The 22,118-nt window shown below is 38.4% G+C and overlaps 1 protein-coding gene across 5 annotated transcripts in view; it reads left to right on the forward strand.

Annotated features, from left to right (window-relative positions):
- Positions 1-22,118, forward strand: part of LOC117406669 (homeobox protein PKNOX1-like) — a 149,320-nt gene that overhangs the window by 54,121 nt on the left and 73,081 nt on the right. For all 5 annotated transcript variants that reach the window (XR_009329347.1, XM_034010884.3, XM_059028749.1 and 2 more), the window contains one exon: positions 18,719-18,825. Coding sequence is in view for 4 of the 5 variants with exons in the window: in XM_034010884.3 (XP_033866775.1) it covers positions 18,719-18,825 (107 nt within the window). In the remaining variant the exon portion in view is untranslated. The remainder of the gene's footprint in view (positions 1-18,718; positions 18,826-22,118) is intronic.

The following is a 22,118-nucleotide window of genomic DNA, read 5'->3' on the forward strand; positions in this document are numbered from 1 at the left end:
TATAGAAAAAAAACAAGTAAGAAATGCAATGGACCATTTTTTTTTTAAAGATTAAATTCGATTGATACTGATGGCTAAACAATGTTAATGGTTCAAACTGTTATGTTATCTCCTGGATTATATATATATATATATATATATAATATATAGTCAAACTTTAATGTTTATAACGTGTCAGAACGTATGTCAAGTGAGAATGCTTTTTTTTCAGCTTTGACAGCTCTTAATGTCATTTAAGATTTCATAAATATATAACTGAGTTGTTTGTTGAGCAGCTGGAATGAACTGCTGCTCTGTTGATTTAAAGAAAGATTGAACAATAACCCTTGTCATCAACTGTTATCATTGCATTGGTACTGTATGTATTGTACTAGCATCAAAATGTTTGATTCTTTTACAATTCATACAGCTTGAATAAATAATTGTTAGATGGTATTTGAACTAGTTACAATTTTAGTATTTACGTTTGGTATACGTGTGACATGTGAAAATGGGTCTTAAATTTTCTAAAGATTGGTCTTAAAAAGTCTTAAAAAGGTCTTAAATTTGCTCAGCTGAGAGCTGCAGGAACCATGTTACATAATTACTGCTAATGATTTGTGTGCAAATTGTATTTATTTTGAATATAAGCATAAGAAGTTGTATAGTGAAAATAAATCTTAACAGTGTGCACTGAACGTCATATTCTTTAGATTGTTTGGCGACCCGTCAGAAACCTTGCCGGGACCCATATTTGGGTCGCGACCTCCACTTTGGGAAACGTTGTTCAAGAATACCTGTGTTTAGCTTAAAGACTGCTTTCAGATCAAGCTTACTTTTTTAAATAATAGACTTGACTGTGAACATTTGAGTTAATTAAATGAGATTCTCGTTTCTGCTTTTCTCCTCAAGGTTATAAACCTTGGCACCAGTAGCTCAGACAAAGACAAGCTTAGCTCATTTCACAGGTGATTTTTGGCCAGCGTGACCCCAACCTAGCTCCTTTTTCACTCAGACTTAAAAAGATACAGTAATTTTTTTTTACTGTTAACAGAATAAACAGGAATATAGAATGCTCTCACATACAGTGCCCTCCATAAGTATTGGGACAGTGAAGTCAAAATTGCTATTTTTGCAGTACACTCAAACAATATGAAAATACGAGCAAAAGATTAATATGAGACTAAAGTACAGAATGTCACCTTTTATTTCTTGTGGTTTCAAGACATACATGTTTTACCAACTAAGAATAACAGCACTTTTAGAGTTTCATCCCCCCATTTTATGTTAGTAAGTATTGGGACAATTCAACTTAAAGCAAATATAAGAAGTATAAAAGCTAGTATTTAGTCTCAAATCCCTTGCATGCAATAACAGCAGTGAGTCTGCGACCCATTGACATCACCAAACTCTTGGTATCGTCCTTTGAGATGCTTTGCCAAGCCTTTACTGCAGCCATTTTCAGCTGTTGATTGTTTTGCGGAGTTTCTGACTTCAGTCTCCTCTTCAGCAAGTGAAATGCATGTTCAGTCGGATTTAAATCAGGAGATTGACTTGGCCAGTCTAAAACTTTCCACTATTTTCCCCTGATGAACTCCTTGGTTGCGTTGGCAGTGTGTTTTGGGTCATTGTCCTGTTGCATTGTGAAGCGCCGCCCAAGGAGTCTGGTGGCATTTTTTTCTACATTGGTAGCCAAGATGCTTCTGTACACTTCTGAAGTCATTCTGCTGCTGCCATCATTCGTTACATCATCAATGAAGATGAGTGATCCCGTTCCAGAGGCAGCCATGCATGCCCATGCCATGACACTACCTCCACCATGCTTCACAGATGAGGTGGTATGCTTTGGATCATCTGCAGTTCCTTTTTTTTCTCCACACTTTTGCCTTCCCATCACTTTGATAAAGGTTAATCTTAGTCTCATCTGTCCATAAAACTCTGTTCCAAAACTCTACTGGCTTATCTCTGTACTTTTTAGCAAAGTCTTCTGCGAACAGTAGATTGTGACACTTTTTCGCCCCAGCATTCTGGAGGTTGTTGGTGATTTCACTGACACTTATTAGGCTTCCAAGCCGTAGGCTGGGGAAGCCTATTGTTTTTGTTAGGATTATTATTATTTTTATTATTTATTTATTTATTTATTTATTTATTTATTTATTTATTTTTTCTGCCAAAACATGCTCAAAAACTCCCGAAATTCGGTACACTGGTAGATGCCTATGGGGGATAGTCGGTGATATTCAGCAAATTTGCGCAAGTCACATGGTTCGGCAGCCATATTGGATTTTGTGTAATTTGTTAAAACGCCTATGTATCGGAAACTGCTTAGAGTTCGGAAAATTGCTATACATGTTGAGGGATAGTCCATGATTAACTGTTAATATGAAGCTGATTGGTTCCGTGGTTTGGCAACCACATTGATTAATGACATAAAATTACCATAAAAATATAAAATCATCAAAATTCAAACATCTTCTTCTCTGAAACCGCTTATCCGATTGAAACAAAAATCGGAATAAAACATCTCATTATGGTCTGTTATGCTTGTTCAGGAAGTTGCTACTGTGAAAATGATGGCGTCCACGCTGCATGACATCATCAACATACGCAACTGGCTATAAAACTGCGTATAACTTCTTATCAGCGCACCAAAATGCACAAAATTTGACACAGATGTAGAGGACTATGGGATGTTGTGTCATGGTCAATATGGCGGCCTTTGGTCACATGGTGTGGCAGCCATCTTGGATTTAATGACAAGATTGGACAATATTCAAAAGTCTTCTCATGAACGGTAAATAGTACAGCTGTGAAATTTTGTACATAGTGTGCTCATGTCCACGATTGATTCTACTTAAGGAAAAATTGATCGGTCACATGGTGTGGCAGCTATGTTGGATTTAGCGTAAAACACTTAAATAACAACTCCTCATGAGTCCTTTGGCTGATTGACGGGAATCTTGGGTATACGTTATCTTTGTACTGTCCTCTAAAAAAGCTAGTCAGGAAAAGTTCCTACATCAACAAACATGACCGCCATGAGCCAATCAATATGGGTGACATGCCAGTTTTGTCAATTTTTTACCCTGAAATGACACATTCCCACCACTAGGGGCAGCTGTTTACATGGAAAACTCAGCAAGGTAAGAAAAAAAAATCCTAAAGCAGCCATTTTTCGCTGGTACAGTTTTACTAACACATGTAACTTAAACAGTAATTACAGTGGAAAGGATTACATTTAGACGTACACATAGTACAGTATACAGACACATACTGTAAACTAAGAAAACATTTTTTTAAGAACTGTTGCAGCTGCATCAATGCGAAAAAAAAATACCTGCACTATGCTTTTTAAACTAACACAATCGAAACAATTAAATGCATAAAACATCAGCTTTACAAGTCACATGAATATAATTTGCTTAAAAATTGTTATATAATAATTTTTACGACTGAACTGTGGTCAAACACAGTCACAAATCCTGAATCTGTTGAAAAGAAATTGCGTATGTAATCCATTTAAAAGATGCATGTGAGAAGGGGGAGGAGACTTTGGTGCCGTATCTTTCATTGAAATATTTATTTTTGGTAATCAAATGTATGACAGAATGCTTCACAATCGCTTGCTCTATAAAACAGCATTGTAACTGTAAAGATCGCATAGTTATTCATGGAGAATCCCCCCAAAAAGCGGGCATTTTAGTATAATTCGAGCTTACCAGCTTCTTAGCTGTAATGCTGTTTGTTTACTTATAACCTTGTGGATATGCAGGCAATACTAAGACACACAAAGAATTTGAAAAAAATTACCGTCTTCTTGGGCTGTAAACAAATGTTCTGCAATCACTTTTTTTTTTTTTTATAACGCTGTTGTAGCTGAACAGAAGCCAAAAAAAAAAAAATGCACTACTCGTTTTACAGATATGGCGTCTGTTTTTTTTTTTTATTTCATAACTACAGTGATAGTTATAATTATTAAGACTAAACTGATAAAACAACAATCGCAAATTCTGAATATGTGGCAACGAAGCCAGGCACCCCAGATAGCCAATTATAACACTATTATCACTTTCTATTGCTTTACGAATGCACTTTAAATGATAGTGGTATTACAATATACAAGAACCAGTACTGTCTCTCTGGGTTCTGTTCCAGCTTCTTCTCTCCTCTGTCCTGTTTATAATTCCTCGGCATAGGATTCGAGTGGTGTTACTCATAAATCGTGCACATGTTATGTCCGAGTAGCGGTTTGGTGACAATTAAATATGGTGAATTGTGTATTTGCCAGGCACCCCTGATAGCCAATCGTTACACTATCACTTTTTATTGCTTTAAAAATGGAAATTAAATGATAGTGGCATTAAAATATACAAGAACCAATACATGCTGTAGACTTTATTTTATATTGCAAAATTAAGAATAGGTCACCACACGCACACAAACTCAAACAGAGCGATTTTTGAATTTAGAACAATGTTAGCCTCTTATATGCATTATTTTCAAAGTGTATGACTGCATACTATTTAGAATTTTGTGTGCATCCAAATGAAAGTTAAATTGGCTACTAACCAATAATTCCAATATTTGTGCCAAAATTAACACAGTTAGCACAGTTGTGATGATAAAGCTTCATCTATAATAACCAATGAGCACTTAAATTTTACAATAACTGCTTGGAAGCCGTAAAGTTGCTCGCAACTCTAGTTATTATTATTATTATTATTATTATTATTATTATTATTATTATTATTATTATTATTCTTCCCAAACATCATCGCAGAGTTATGAAAACGCATGCGTAAGTAGATGCCTATGGCTAGACAACCAGACTGGCGTCCCCGAATGAAAAAGTCACATGGTTTGACCGCCATATTGGATTTTGTGGAAATTTTGGGAATTTTTCAAAACTCTTGCCTTTAAAAACAACTTAAGGTGGACCTGTGACAATGGCAGCAGATAGTGCAGCAATGGCCTATAAAACATGTCCAATCGAGGTCGATGGAACAATTACTTTGCCCGCTACGCTGGATTGGCGCCAAATATTCAACAATCTTCTTGTCTTAAACCGCAATGTCAATCGACACCTAAATTGGTATGCATGTTCATGACCAGGTCCTTTCTACTGTTTGTAAAATCTACGCTTTTTCGCTGAAAAACATGGCTGCGGCGTGCAAATAACCGTTTCACGATGGCTCTATTTTCATACATTCGTGCATAAATCCAAGGTGCAATACACTACAGTCATGAAACTTTATATGACCATAGAGACTCACGTGAAGTACTGGTGATATGAAAATGACACATTTTGGTCACATGGTTTGGCGGCCATATTGATAATTGTAAAACAACTTTTGCAACCCATAACAAGAACACCATTGCACTTATGCTTTTCAATGTCAACACAATTGTAGAGACCATTGGAAACTAATAACTGCTGAAGATTGAAACAGATTGCTCACACGGCGTGGCTGCCATATTGGAATTTATGTTGAGATTTTAACTCCTAGGGCGTGCCGACAGGGTCAAAGTTATAATGGAACACGTATAGGAAGTCATATGTGCTCTATGAAAAAATGTCATCGCCCGTGACCTCTGACCTCTCCAAAAGGTCACACGTGATGCATGACATCATCAACATACGCAACTGGCTATAAAACTGCCTATAACTTCTTATCAGCTGTACCAAAACGCACAAAATTTGACACGGATATAGAGAACTAGTGGATGTTGTGTCGTGGTCAATATGGCGGCCTTTGGTCACATGGTGTGGCAGCCATCTTGGATTTAATGAAAAGTTTGGACAATATTCAAAAGTCTTCTCATGAATGGTAAATAGTACAGCTGTGAAAAATGTTGTTCATAGTGCGCTCATGTCCACGATTGATTCTACTTAAGGAAAAATGGATCGGTCACATGGTGTGGCAGCTATGTTGGATTTTGCATAAAACACTTAAATAACAACTGCTCATGAGCCCTTTGGCTGATTTACATGAATCTTGGGTATACGTTATCTTTGTACTGTCCTCTAAAAAAGTTACTCAGAAAAAGTTCCTACATCAACAAACATGACCGACATGAGCCAATCAATATGGGTGACATGCCAGTTTTGCAAATTTTCCACCCTGAAATGACACATTCCCACCACTGGGGACAGCTGTTAAGAACATAAGAACATAAAGTTTACAAACGAGAGGAGGTAATTCAGCCCATCTTGTTCGTTTGGTTGTTAGTAGCTTCTGATCCCAGAATCTCATCAAGCAGCTTCTTGAAGGATCCCAGGGTTTCAGCTTCATTACTGGGGAGTTGGTTCCAGACCCTCATAATTCTCTGTGTAAAAAAGTGCCTCCTATTTTCTGTTCTGAATGCCCCTTTATCTAATCTCCATTTGTGACCCCTGGTCCTTGTTTCGTTTTTCAGGTCAAAGAAGTCCCCTGGGTCTACATTGTCTATACCTTTTAGGATTTTGAATGTTTGAATCAGATCGTCGCGTAGTCTTCCTTGTTCAAGACTGAATAGATTCCATTTTTTTAGCCTGTCTGCATACAACATGCCTTTTAAACCCGGGATAATTCTGGTTGCTCTTCTTTGCACTCTTTCTAGAGCAGCAATATCCTTTTTGTAACGAGGTGACCAGAACTGAACACAATATTCTAGGTGAGGTCTTACTAATGCATTGTAAAGTTTTAACATTACTTCCCTTGATTTAAATTCAACACTTCTCACAATGTATCTGAGCATCTTGTTGGCCTTTTTTATAGCTTCCCCACATTGTCTAGATGAAGACATTTCTGAGTCAACATAAACTCCTAGGTCTTTTTCATAGTTCCCTTCTTCAATTTCAGTATCTCCCATATGATATTTATAATGCACATTTTTATTGCCTGCATGCAATACTTTACACTTTTCTCTATTAATTTTCATTTGCCATGTGTCTGCCCAGTTCTGAATGCTGTCTAGATCATTTTGAATGACCTTTGCTGCTGCAACAGTGTTTGCCACTCATCCTGTTTTTGTGTCATCTGCAAATTTAACGAGTTTGCTTACTATACCAGAATCTAAATCATTAATGTAAATCAGGAATAGCAGAGGACCTAAAACTGATCCCTGTGGTACACCACTGGTTACCTCGCTCCATTTTGAGGTTTTTCCTCTAATCAGTACTTTCTGTTTTCTAGATGTTAACCACTCCCTAATCCATGTGCATGCATTTCCTTGAATCCCTACTGCGTTCAGTTTGAGAATTAATCTTATATGCGGAACTTTGTCAAAAGCTTTCTGGAAATCTAAATAAACCATGTCATATGCTTTGCAATTATCCATTTTCAATGTTGCATCCTCAAAAAAGTCAAGTAAGTTAGTTAGACACGATCTCCCTTTCCTAAAACCATGCTGACTGTCTCCCAGGACATTGTTACCATATAGATAATTTTCCATTTTGGATCTTATTATAGTTTCCATAAGTTTACATATAATAGAAGTCAGGCTTATTGGTCTGCAGTTACCTGGTTCGGTTTTGTCTCCCTTTTTGTGGATCGGTGTTACGTTTGCTATTTTCCAGTCTGTCGGTACAACCCCTGTGTCAAGAGACTGTTGCATGATCTTGGTTAGCGGTTTGTAAATAACTTCTTTAATTTCTTTGAGTACTATTGGGAGGATCTGATCCGGCCCAGGGGATTTGTTTATTTTAAGAGCTCCTAGTCCCTATACACTTCTGCCTCTGTTATGCTAAAGTTATTTAAAACTGGATAGGAACAGGTCGACATGTGGGGCATGTTGTCCATGTCCTCCTTTGTAAAAACCTGTGAAAAGTAATCATTTAATATATTTGGTATTTTTTTTTCTTCGTCTATGATATTGCCATTTGTGTCTCTAGACATTTAACCTACTCTTTGAATGTTCTCTTGCTGTTATAATATTGTAAAAACATTTTGGAATTTGGTTTTAGCCCCCTTAGCAATATTGATTTCTATCATTCTTGGCCTTTCTAACTTCCTTTTTGACTTGTGTTTGCAGTTCTAAGTACACTTTCTGTGTACTTTGTTTTTGGTCCCTTTTAAACGCTCTGTAAAGTGCCTTTTTTTCGCTGAATATTTTTTTTAATTGATCTATTAAACCATTTTGGCCATTTTGTTTTAGATTTAGATTTGTCTACTTTTGGGATGTAATTGTTTTGCGCATCTAGTATTACATTTTTAAAAAACAGCCATCCTTTTTCTGTGGATCTTCTCTCTATTTTACTCCAATCTACTTCTGTTAGTCTCTGTTTCATACCTTCATAGTTTGCTTTTCTAAAATTGTAAATCTTAGCTTTAGTCATTACTTTTGGGGTTTTAAAAAATACTTCAAATGAGACCATGTTGTGGTCTGAGTTTGCCAATGGCTCTCTGACCTCTGTTTTAGTTATTCTGTCTTCATTATTTGAAAAGACTGAATCAAGGCATGCCTCCCCTCTAGTCGGTGCCTTGACAGATTGCGTTAGGAAGCCGTCATTTGTCATTTCCACCATTTCAATTTCGTCCGTCGTGCTCCCCACCGGGGCCTCCCATTTTATACGGGGAAGTTGAAATCTCCCATTAGTATGGCTTCTCCTTTTCTACACGCATTTCGAATGTCATTGTATAACAGATTATTTTGCTAAGCGTCTGAATTTGGCGGTCTATAGCATGCTTCTATTATTATGCCCTTTGAATTTTTGTCCATTATTCTGACCCATATTGATTCTGCATTGTTTTCTTTGTCCTGATTTAACACCTGGGCTTCAAGACTATTTCTTATGTATAGCGCTACCCCTCCGCCTCTTCTGTCTTGCCTGTCTTTCAGTGTGTACCCACTTATATTCGTCTCCATCACTCTCAGACAACCAAGTTTCTGTAACACCTATCACATCATAGTTACTTGTTAGTGCAGTAGCTTCAAGTTCTAACATTTTGTTTCTGAGACTTCTAGCATTAAGATAAATACATTTAATAGTTGTCATACCTGAGTTGTTGCCCTTGTTTTGATGTGGTCTCCCTTCTGTTTTTTTGTTTTTTCCCCCCTTCCTTTCTAGTTTAAATGCTTCTGGACGTCCTCAAGGATCCTTTCTCCGAGTTGATTGATTCCCTTTCTTTTCAAGTGCAGTCCGTCCCGCCTATATAGATAGCCCTTGTTGTAGAATGTGCTCCAATGTTCAAGAAAGGTGAAGCCTTCCTGTGTGCACCACGATTTCAGCCATGCATTTTGATTTTGTATTTCCAGCTGTCCATATGGTCCTTTGCAAGGTGCCGGCAGTATCCCAGAAAATACCACAGTTTTGGTCTTGTCTTTTAATTTCCTTCCTAGCTCTCTGAATTTGTTTTGCAGGGTTCTTGGTCTGTCTCTTCCAATGTTGTTTGTACCGATGTGGACGACTACTACCGGGTCGTCTCCTGTTCATTCTAGGAGCCTGTCCACGTTCTCAGTGATGTGCATGACAGAGGCTCCTGGAAGGCAGCACACTGTTGTAGTAAGGGGGTCCAAACTGCAAACTGAACTTGCTGTGTTTCTCAATATGGAGTCCCCAACAATCATGACCTCCCTTCTTTTTGCTGCCTGGCCAGCACTGTTTATAGGGTCCTGGATGTTGTTCCTTTCATTCTCTTGATGTTGGTTTTGGTCATCCAAATGTTGAAGTGGCTCAAATTTGTTGGATGTCTGGATTTCTGGTGGTTGTGTTTGACGAAGTTTCTTTTTTTCCCTGCTTCTGCCTATCTGAACCCAGCTGTTTCGACTTTCTTCCATCTCCGTGGTGGCTTTCAGTCTGCTAGGGGTGCAGACTTCCATGAATTGTGGGTGTGTCAGCTCCTCAGCTCCTGTTGCTGTCTCATTTCCTCCAGCTCCTTTTCTTGCAGACTTACTCGTTGGAGCAAGTCCTGGATCGTGCAGCACTTTACACAAACTTGGTTGAGCTCTGTTGGATTTTCTCGGATTTTCCACATCATGCAGTTGTCACAAATTACTGGCTTGAAGACCATTTTTTTTTGTTTGTGGAAGACTGCCTGCCTCTTGTTTGTTTGTGCTGCGGGCTCCGCCCCTCCCCCGTGTCTCAGAACGCCGCGGAATTTGAATCAGCTGCTAACATGGAAAAGTCTGCAAGGTATAGAAAAAATATAGCAAGGTATAGAAAAAAATATGTTTGTAATTTATTAGATGTGACACTTGTTGTTTTACAAAACTGGTGTGTTTATATGAGCACTATAGGTAATGCAAGTAGTGTAATGTGTAATGCATAAATAGTTTTATATAGTGTGGTTAAGTTCTGCTAAAGATCAAATTTAAAGCTGGCTGTAAAACTTCCAATAATTTCTTATTGACTGTAGATGGTTGTTATATAACATGCAGAGTTCTGATTGAAGCAGAGTTCTGATTGAAAGCCTCTTTCTAGAGCAGCAATATCCTTTTTGTAACGAGGTGACCAGTACGGAACACAATATTCTAGGTGAGGTCTTACTAATGCATTGTAAAGTTTTAACATTACTTCCCAACATTGACAGCTTCTTCTGTCCTCTGTCCTGTTTATAATTCCTCGGCATAGGATTCGAGTGGTGTTACTCATGAATCATGCACATGTTATGTCCTAGTAGCGGTTTGCTGGCAATTACATATGGTGAATTGTGTATTTGCCAAGCACCTCAGATAGCCAATCATCACACTATTATCACTTTCTATTGCTTTAAAAAAAATGTAAATGATAGTGTCATTAAAATATACTAGAACCAATACATGCTGTAGACTTTATTTTATATTGCAAAATTAAAAATAGGGCACCACACACTGACACACGCACACGCACACAAACTCAAACAAAGAGCGATCTGGAATTTAGAACAATGTTAGCCTCTTCTATGCATTATTTTCAAAGTCTATATGACTGCATACTATTTAGAATTTTGTGCGCATCCAAATAAAATTTAAATTGCCTACTAACCAATAATTCCAATATGTGTGCCAAAATTGACACAGTTAGCACAGTTGTGATAACGCTTCATTTATAATAACCAATGCGCTTAAATTTCACGATAACTGCTTGGAAGGCATAAAGTTGCTCGCAGCTCTAGTTTTAGGGTTGTTTTTCACAGCTGTGACATTTTTCTGTCATCAACTGCTGTTATTTTCCATGGCCGACCTGGTTGTTGCCGATTGCTGAAGACACCAGTGGTTTTTTCTTTTTCAGGACATTCCAAACTGTTGATTTGGCTATGCCCAACCTTTATGCTATGGTTCTAATTTAGTTCCTCTCTTCTTTTAGCATCCAGATCGCTTGCTTTTCTTTCATAGACAGCTCCCTAGTTTTCATGTTGGATGATGCCTATTGACACCAAATGCAGACTCCAAAGGCAAAAGCAAAGGATAGAACTGAGACTACACATTCATAGCTCTTTTATGTGTGAACAATGAATGCAACAGGAAACACCTGATCAATTAGAAACACCTGTGTGCCAAATGTCCCAATACTTATGCTCACATAAAATGGGGGGATGGAACTCTAAAAGTGCTGTTATTCTTAGTTGGTAAAATATATATGTGTTGAAACAGCCAGAAATAAAAGGTGACATTCTGTACTTTTGCCTCGTATTCATCTTTTATCGTATTTTTATATTGCTTGAGTGTACAACAAAAATAGCAATTTTGACTTCACTGTCCCAATACTTATGGAGGGCACTGTAACTGTAGGTTAATACAGAGCATATTATAACTTCTTGTATGAACAGTGTGTTTTAACAATTTGTTTAGCATTTCTGCAGTGTTTATATTCTTTAAAACACAGTACAGTTATTACAACATTTTAACACACATACAGTTTCACAAATGTTTAATTTGTATCCCAAAGATCAGCCTGCTTCCAGTAGCCATCACAGAGTTGGGTTAGTTTCTGCTCTCAGCGAGTCTGTCAAAGCCACCACAGGTGTGTCTTTTAAAAGCTTGATACCTGCAATAGGAGGCTGTGTGGTCCAGTGGTTAAAGAAAAGGGCTTGTAACCAGGAGGTCCCCGGTTCAAATCCCACCTCCGCCACTGACTCATTGTGTGACCCTGAGCAAGTCCCTTAACCTCCTTGTGCTCCGTCTTTCGGGTGAGATGTAATTGTAAGTGACTCTGCAGCTGATGCACACACCCGAGTCTCTGTAAGTCGCCTTGGATAAAGGTGTCTGCTAAATAAACAAATAAAAATAATAATAAAAAACTTGAATCTTGTTAGCAGAGCTTCCATCTCTACATTCCGATTCCCATCATCATCAGTGGGAAGACTTCAAATAAATTAACTTTCTATCGAAGAGACATCTATCTCTGCCGCATACACCTTTCTCTCAAAAAAGGTGATCTCACCTTGTACAAGGGAAGACAGGTTTTAGGTTCATTCGTGACAGCCTATATTTAAATCAGAAAGTATTTATTGAAACCACCTTGTGCTCGACTAAGTAATGGAACTAATGTAATTCCTTGTCGAACTGTATTTTGTTTCATCCGTTCTACAGAATGCAACCATATCTGTCATCTAAGTATTTGATATACCATCAGTACGGTTAACCAGGTTCATGTCTTCAGTTGTTGACTGAGATTTCAGTAACTAACAAATCATACACCTATAGACAGCGATGCCACAATGTCGTTGAATCCTGCGTTGTATGACCTTTATAAATTATGAAGTTACAGCCACAACCAAGCTGTTTTGAAAATGAAAGCTAATTCAACCACGGTACCGCTACATTTAAAAGATTTATTCAACGTGTTATAACATAAGAACATAAGAACATTTACAAACGAGAGGAGGCCATTTGGCCCATCTTGCTCGTTTGGTTGTTAGTTGCTTATTGATCCCAGAATCTCATCAAGCAGCTTCTTGAAGGATCCCGGGTGTCAGCTTCAACAACATTACTGGGGAGATGGTTCCAGACCCTCACAATTCTCTGTGTAAAGTGCCTCCTATTTTCTGTTCTGAATGCCCCTTTATCTAATCTCCATTTGTGACCCCTGGTCCTTGTTTCTTTTTTCAGGTCAAAAAAGTCCCCTGGGTCGACATTGTCAATACCTTTTAGAATTTTGAATGCTTGAATCAGATCACCACATAGTCTTCTTTGTTCAAGACTGAATAGAATACAACATGCCTTTTAAACCCGGGATAATTCTGGTGGCTCTTCTTTGCACTCTTTCTAGTAACTGGTTTGTTCATGAATATGTCAGCTCACACCCTGCCTTTTTGCTGCATTTTTAAATGCTGTACAATTTCGAAGAAATTAAGAAGTAATAATAGGATAAGAGATATCAACTAACAACAACAACAAAAAAAAAATATGCTGGGTTCGTTTTATGCTGCACAATTCCCAGCTAAAATTATATGTAAAGGTGTAATATTCCAGAATAGGCTGTGAAGACTTTACTTTGCTCCACTGAATTAACAATAAAGCAGAGGGTGGCAACTTAAAATTATAAACTTTTTCATATGTGTATTTCAGGCAGAAACAGTACAAAAGTAGACATTGCTTTTTTTCTTCTTTTCACCCCAAGTTCGAGCATGTCCCATACCTCTTTGTGAACGCTACCTCGTCGATTTTCAGGGATACGATAAGGTCTCTCTCACACTGTGACACCTGGGGGAGAGACAATGGCATATTCAACAAGGTTAGTTCTACCGGGCACGTCAGAAAAAACATCGTTGAATTCCTCAATTAACATACGCAGCTCATGTTGCTGATCAGGAAGTAACTGTTCCCCCATCGAAATGTCCTTTGCGCTAGAGGTCTCTAGCTCAGGGCCCAAATCATCCTCTAGATTGCCTGGGGCTATAAATAAGGTCTCCCTTGCCTGCCAGGGCTTTAATAAATTTATATGATACATTTATTTTTCATTTTCATTGCGGCGATCGGGCTGTCTAATTACCTTGTCTCCCAGGTCGAAAGGTTCAAATTAATGCATTTTATTATTATTATTATTATTATTATTATTATTATTATTATTATTATTATTATTATTATTATTATTATTTATTTCTTAGCAGACGCCCTTATCCAGGGCGACTTACAATCGTAAGCAATACATTAAGTGTTACAATACAAGTAATACAATAAGAGCAAGAAATACAATAACTTTTGTTCAAGTGTGACAAACCACAATTCAATAATACAGCAGATAATAGTGATAGTTACATCAGGACATGATTAAATACAAAATACTACAGGTTAAACACTTGGCAGATTACAGTATTCTGAAGTACAGGATTAAATGCAGTAAAATGCTGATTGTAATGCTGCTGTTGTCGGTGCTGAGCTGATCTGAGATTGTCCTGGGCCAAACGACAGACCAAATCTAGGCGATCTCTAAGTAGGAGCACATGATGCACTACATTTTTGGACGAGCCTTTGTGCTCTTCCCACCCCTCTCTCAATAGATCGAGAATGTCGCGAGGCTGTCCGCTGTATAAGAGCTTGAAGGGGGGAGAACCCTGTCGAACTCTGCGGCACCTCTCTCACTGCAAAAAGGAGGTAGGGGAGAAGCGATGCCCAATGTTTTTGCTCTTGATTTACAAATCATCTCTCCATCGCCTTCAAGGTCTGATTAAAACTTTCCACTAAACCGTCCGTCTGTGGATGATCAACAGAGGTTCTGATGGAACGTATTTTTAATATTTTGTATACTTTGCTGTAACGTATTAGACAAGAAGTTAGTTCCATGGTCAGTCAGGATCTCTTTGGGGATCTCTACTCTAGCCATAATCTACACTAGTTCTTTGGCTATCGCAGCGGCACTAGTGGACCTCAATGGAACTGCCTCTGGGTATTGTGTTGAGTAATCTACCACCACTAATATATGCGTCTACCTGGAGTCAGAAGATAGCAAAGGGCTGACTATGTCCATTGCAATGCATTCAAAGGGGGTGGAAATAATCCGCAGTGGGACCAAAGGGGCGGGGCGCACTCGACCCGATGCCACTCGCTGGCAGTCTGGGCATGTGTCTACATATTTCAACACATCTTTATGAAGTCCTACCCAATAAATTCGAGCCACTGTTCGCTCCCTTGTCTTGTCAGCTCCGAGGTGCCCCGCAAAAGGGATATCATGCGCCAGCCTCATGACCTCCAGTCGACAAGACGGGGGAACCAATAATTCTGTTACAGGCTGTCCTGTGCCTGTCACAAGGTTTACCCTATACAGTAATTGTCCCTTGATAATGAAATGTGGAAATACTAGCACCCCAGCGCCTTCAACATCCTTACCTTCAATAGACTGGACCTGTCCCCAAGTGTGCACTAGTGAGGGGTCGTTATTTTGGCCCCACACTATGTCTGCTTGAGTGCCACATGTCCGTTATATTGAGAGGGGCGGGAGTAACCTCTTCCCTTGATGGCCCAGTAACCTCACCCTCTCGGTCACACTACGTTCCGACCCCCTTTGACTGACGTTTGTTACCATTGTAGCAGGCTCCCACCAGCCCCCAGCCTTGTTTCATTAATGCTCCCTCCCATTTCCGCATCCTTCTCTCTATTTGTTTTTCTTGGGCGGAACAGAGGAGAAAACATTTATCAATACAATATTTAGTTACAAAGATGCACAAAACAAAGACACACTGCATATCCTGGTTTCCCTTTCCTTTCCCTGAGTCCCGAACTCCATCACAGACCTCATGTTACTTGTACATTAATCTTAACTACTAAGGAAGTCAGTTGTCCCCCACAGTAAATATCATGGGTTGCTGTTCTATTTAACACACATAATAGAAACACAATTATTTAGATTCCAAATCACTCTTGTACAATTGCAACATGGTGCAAAAACATGTTTATTAAATTAATATTTGTACATTTGTAAGAAGTTGAACAGGTAAGTTGTATTTAAGGGGTAGGCTGTATATCAAATTTGTTTTTTTTATTTGTATTGTACTGTTTCAGTTTGTGCAAAGCAGTTCAGTTATAAACAACATACCAGGAGCAGGGACTTCTGTTTTATGTTTTCAGTAAATTTAGCATTTGTGTTGCATTCTTTCCAATACTACGGCAGAATAACTGGGCAAATCTTATGTTGTATTGTTCAGAAGATGTGAAGCTTGATCTAAGGAATTCTCTGGATTCAACTGTTTTTTCCATACATTATACTTGTTATAGAAACAGAATAAAGCAGAATTGACATTCAAGTTTAGTGATTTCACTCAATGAATAACAGAGGTGAAAACAATAACATAGTTCATAAATCAGACATATATTATTTTACCAACCCTATGAAGTCTGTTGATAGATAGTCCTCCTAATTGGTAAGTAGGTTGTAACGGTGAGGCGACATTAAAATTGGGCAGAAAAACGGGAGTAAAAAAATAAGCTCTTGTTTCTTGTTTTGGAGTGTAGAATGTCACTTTTCATCTTTCTGACAGATGTCTAGATCAGTGGATCCCAATGTTTTCCAATGTTGCGACCGCCTTTGGAGTTTTAACATTTTTTCCACAAACCTCTGCCAGTTACGGACCATTAAATATTTAAACTACAACCTACAGCATTCCAACATTTGTACATTAGATATTGGGAAATGTTTCATTTTATGGCTACCCATACCAGTGTGTGTTCATATAGTATTCACTGTGTCTTGTGTTACCACCGCTGGTGTTACTGCAGTAACTTGAGTAAATCTTTACTAAGCAACCTGAAACTTAGTAGAAGGTCAGATAGAACCAAGATCCAGAACCATATTAAAAAGCAGTTGGATCAGAAGTTTCTAAAAAACACTTGAATTGGCCAGCTGGTAGGTCCAGCTAATTGTACTTTAACAAACCTTTATTTTTAAAAAAAGTTGGAATTGCAAACAACAGCATGTAATTACATACTAGCAATTAATAGTCTTCAGAATTAATAGATAAATACAACAATTATGTTTTTATGAGGAACAGATTGTGTTAGTTGATAGGCTGTGTTGTGTGTTGAGTGATCAATGGTTTTGGGGAATGTGGTACTTAGATGTAGTTGCCTAATTTTGGGAATTTTTCTGGGGTCATCTGGTCACGGCCTATAAGTTGAACCTGGACCACAGGTTGGGAACCTCTGACAAGTGTAGTGCCTCAGTGTTTGTATTGGAACATAACCTATGTTGGTACACTGAAGGCACTTTACCTTGAATTAGCTTGACCTACACAATAGTTTCTTGGCTTTTGTATTTCTTGTATAATTTTGGGGGGGATTTTTTAATTTTGTATTTGGTTGGCTGTCTGAGATATAACAATCCTCAAGATGTACTATTTTACAAGATTGAAAATGTATAACAACCAGTACTATACTATAACCACCAATTCAAGGGGAGAAAACTCTAAACTAAACTATGGACTAATTTAGACAAATTTATTATTTTGTGTTTCTCAGTGTTTTGTATAACACCAGCCTTCTGGCAATTTTAGTGTTATTTAAGAACATAGGAACATAAGAAAGTTTACAAACGAGAGGAGGCCATTCAGCCCATCTTGCTCGTTTGGTTGTTAGTAGCTTATTGATCCCAGAATCTCATCAAGCAGCTTATTGAAGGATCCCAGGGTGTCAGCTTCAACAACATTACTGGGGAGTTGGTTCCAGACCCTCACAATTCTCTGTGTAAAAAAGTGCCTCCTATTTTCTGTTCTGAATGCCCCTTTATCTAATCTCCATTTGTGACCCCTGGTCCTTGTTTCTCTTTTCAGGTCAAGGAAGTCCCCTGGGTTGACATTGTCTATACCTTTTAGGATTTTGAATGTTTGAATCAGATCGCCGCGTAGTCTTCTTTGTTCAAGACTGAATAGATTCAATTCTTTTAGCCTGTCTGCATAAGACATGCCCTTTAAACCCGGGATAATTCTGGTTGCCCTTCTTTGCACTCTTTCTACAGCAGTAATATCCTTTTTGTAACGAGGTGACCAGAACTGAACACAATATTCTAGATGAGGTCTTACTAATGCATTGTAGAGTTTTAACATTACTTCCCTTGATTTAAATTCAACACTCTCACAATGTATCTGAGCATCTTGTTAGCCTTTTTTATAGCTTCCCCACATTGTCTAGATGAAGACATTTCTGAGTCAACATAAACTCCTAGGTCTTTCTCATAGTTCCCTTCTTCAATTTCACTATCTCCCATATGATATTTATAATGCACATTTTTATTGCCCGCATGCAATACTTTACACTTTTCTCTATTAAATGTCATTTGCCATGTGTCTGCCCAATTCTGAATGCTGTCTAGATCATTTTGAATGACCTTTGCTGCTTCAACAGTGTTTGCCACTCCTCCTATTTTTGTGTCGTCTGCAAATTTAACGAGTTTGCTTACTATACCAGAATCTAAATCATTAATGTAGATTAGGAATAGCAGAGGACCTAATACTGATCCCTGTGGTACACCACTGGTTACCTCACTCCATTTTGAGGTTTCTCCTCTAATCAGTACTTTCTGTTTTCTAGATGTTAACCACTCCCTAATCCATGTGCATGCATTTCCTTGAATCCCTACTGCGTTCAGTTTGAGAATTAATCTTTTATGCGGGACTTTGTCAAAAGCTTTCTGGAAATCTAAATAAACCATGTCGTATGCTTTGCAGTTATCCATTTTCAATGTTGCATCCTCAATGTCGTATGCTTTGCAGTTATCCATTTTCAATGTTGCATCCTTGCATCATTTAGTGTTAAGTCCTCCTGCTTTCAAAGAGTGGGTTATTCATAAGTTTATAAGCTTGCTACGTCATACAGTGTTCATCTCTATTTGTTTCCTTTCTTCCCCCAGATGCAAGTCGTAACACAGGCCGATGCTGAAGCCAGTCCTGGTGGTGGCAGCCCAGCCCCTGCAGAACCACAGACACCAATGGATGCTGATAAAGAAGCAATATACAGGTGCAAAACTGGGATTTCAGGAATGTAAAAGTTATAGATTTTATGTTATTTAATGTTAACATGTGGGATTGTGGCAAAGTAGTGAATACGTGCAGGCCCGGAAGAAACAGACAGACAGAGACAGCGAGGTTGGTGAAGCTGAGCACTTGATTGTGCTCAGCATTTAATAAACAAAACAAGAGGACACAAAAACAGGACACGGCACTTTACGCCAAAATAAAAAGACAAACAAAACGTACTAACACACAAAACAAGTGGACGAACGTTAAACAAGTACCGTGCTGGCACTTCCAGCACGCTGTAGCAATTGTTATTTCACCTTAACTGTATTTCTCCTCTCTCTCTCTCTCCCGTTCTCCACTCTCGAACACCCAACCCCGAGTGAGTGCTACGTGTCTCTATATATACTGTTGTGCTGGGATTCAATTACTAATTAATTATTCACTTGAATCCCAGCACGTGAATTAATTATGTGCAACCTTGTGCTCACATATTAAATACTTTAAATGCACGTGAAGTGATGTGCAATCCCGTGCCTAAATACAATTATACTTTAAATAACTTGTGCTGCACACCCATTTATATCCCGTGCAGCCATCTCTGTACACCAACATTAACACACGCACGCAACATACAACACAGAAATGCACACAGGGGCGGAGCACATTGCCACAGGGATATAAAGTTTGCACCAGTTAAGGTGCTTGCTTCAAATGGACCAGATGCATCACACCTTAGTTAAGAACATAAGAAAGTTTACAAACGAGAGGAGGCCATTCGGCCCATCTTGCTCGTTTGGTTGTTAGTAGCTTATTGATCCCAGAATTTCATCAAGCAGCTTCTTGAAGGATCCCAGGGTGTCAGCTTCAACAACATTACTGGGGAGTTGGTTCCAGACCCTCACAATTCTCTGTATATAAAAAAGTGCCTTCTATTTTCTGTTCTGACCTAAACCATAGTTTCTTAGATAATCTCCATTTGTGACCTCTGATCCTTGTTTCTTTTTTCAGGTCAAAAAAGTCCCCTGGGTCGACATTGTCAATACCTTTTAGAATTTTGAATGCTTGAATCAGATCACCGCGTAGTCTTCTTTGTTCAAGACTGAACAGATTCAATTCTTTTAGCCTGTCTGCATACGACATACCTTTTAAACCCGGAATAATTCTGGTCACTCTCTTCTTTGCACTCTTTCTGGAGCAGCAGTATCCTTTTTGTAACGAGGTGACCAGAACTGAACACAGTATTCTAGATGAGGTCTTACTAATGCATTGTAAAGTTTTAACATTACTTCCCTTGATTTAAATTCAGCACTTTTCACAATATATCCAAGCATCTTGTTGGCATTTTTTATAGCTTCCCACATTGTCTAGATGAAGACATTTCTGAGTAAAAATAAACTCCTAGGTTTTTTTCATAGATTCCTTCTCCAATTTAAGTATCTCCCATATAGTATTTATAATGCACATTTCTATTGCTGCGTGCAGTACCTTACACTTTTCTCTATTAAATGTCATTTGCCATGTGTCTGCCCAATTCTGAATGCTGTCTAGATCATTTTGAATGACCTTTGCTGCTTCAACAGTGTTTGCCACTCCTCCTATTTTTGTGTCGTCTGCAAATTTAACATTTTGCTTACTATACCAGAAGCTTACTTTGCACCATCCATTCTCCCCTCTATCCTGACAAGCTTCCCAGTTCCTGCTGAAGAGAAGCATCCGCATAACATGATGCTGCCACCACCATGCTTGACAGTTGGTGTTGACTGGGTGATGTGCAGTGTTGCACTTGCGTCAGACGTAACGCTTGGAATTTTTGTCTCATCTGACCACAAAACCTTTTTCCACATGTCTGCAGTATCATCTACATGCTTATTCACAAACGCCATATGTGCTCAGTTTGGAAGGATGACCTGATCTGGGTGGTATGATGCATCTTCTTCTTCTTAATGATGGACTTCACTGTGTTGAGAGGGATAATCCGTGCCTTTTGAAGTTTTCTTGTACCCTTCTCCTGCTCTGTGCCTCTCTGCCACTGTATCCCTGATTTGTTTCGAAAGCTCCTTGGTCTTCATGGTTGCTTTGTTGGAATACTATGTGAGGTGCAGCATGAAAGTCTTTATATACCTGAGGGAAATTATCTACACTTTGAGTACAAACAGGCTGAAACCATTTCACTAATTTTGTGACCTTTCAAACAAATCATTTGCATCTTCTTCTTCTTATTATTATTATTTATTTCTTAGCAGACGGCCTTATCCAGGGCGATTAACAATTGTTACAAGATTTCACATTATACAGATATCACATTATTTTTACATACAATTACCCATTTATACAGTTGGGTTTTTACTGGAGCAATCTAGGTAAAGTACCTTGCTCAAGGGTACAACAGCAGTGTCCCCCATTGGGGATTGAACCCACAACCCTCTGGTCAAGAGTCCAGAGCCCTAACCACTACTCCACACTGCTGTCTTAGCTGATTTAGGGCTGCAGTAGCAAAGGGGTTGAATACTTATGCAACTGAGATTAATCTGTTTATCTCTGTAAATCTTACTTATTTATATTCTATGTGCATGTTTTAACTTTATCAATGTGGAGTAGTTTGTGTAGATTCTACATGTAAAGTCTAATTTTGAAAGCGTTGTGGAGTACGGTCAGGTGCCAACAAAATGTGAAAACTTTGCAGGGGGGTGAATACTTCTGCAAACCACTGTAGGTAATTTTCCATTTTGGATCTTATTATAGTTTCCATAAGTTTACATGTAATAGAAGTCAGGCTTATTGGTCTGTGGTTACCTGGTTTGGTTTTGTCTCCCTTTTTGTGGATCGGTATTGCAATTCTCAAGTCTGTCGGTACAACCCCTGTGTCAAGAGACTGTTGCATGATCTTGGTTAGCGGTTTGTAAATAACTAATTTCATTTCTTTGAGTACTATTGGGAGGATCTCATCTGACCCAGGGGATTTGTTTATTTTAAGAGCTCCTAGTCCCTTTAACACTTCTCCCTCTGTTATGCTAAAGTTAGTTAAAACTGGATAGGAACAGGTCGACATGTGGGGCATGTTGTCCGTATCCTCCTTCGTGAAAGCTTGTGAAAAGTAAACATTTTTTGTATTTGCTATTTTTTTTTTCTTCGTCTATGATTTTGCCATTTGTATCTCTTAGACATTTAACCTCATCTTTGAATGTTCTCTTGCTGTTATAATATTGGAAAAACATTTTGGAATTGGTTTTAGCCCCCTTAGCAATATTGATTTCTATCTCTCTCTTGGCCTTTCTAACTTCCTTTTTGACT

This window comes from Acipenser ruthenus, chromosome 8 (genome assembly GCF_902713425.1).
Source record: "Acipenser ruthenus chromosome 8, fAciRut3.2 maternal haplotype, whole genome shotgun sequence".
NCBI lineage: Eukaryota > Metazoa > Chordata > Actinopteri > Acipenseriformes > Acipenseridae > Acipenser > Acipenser ruthenus.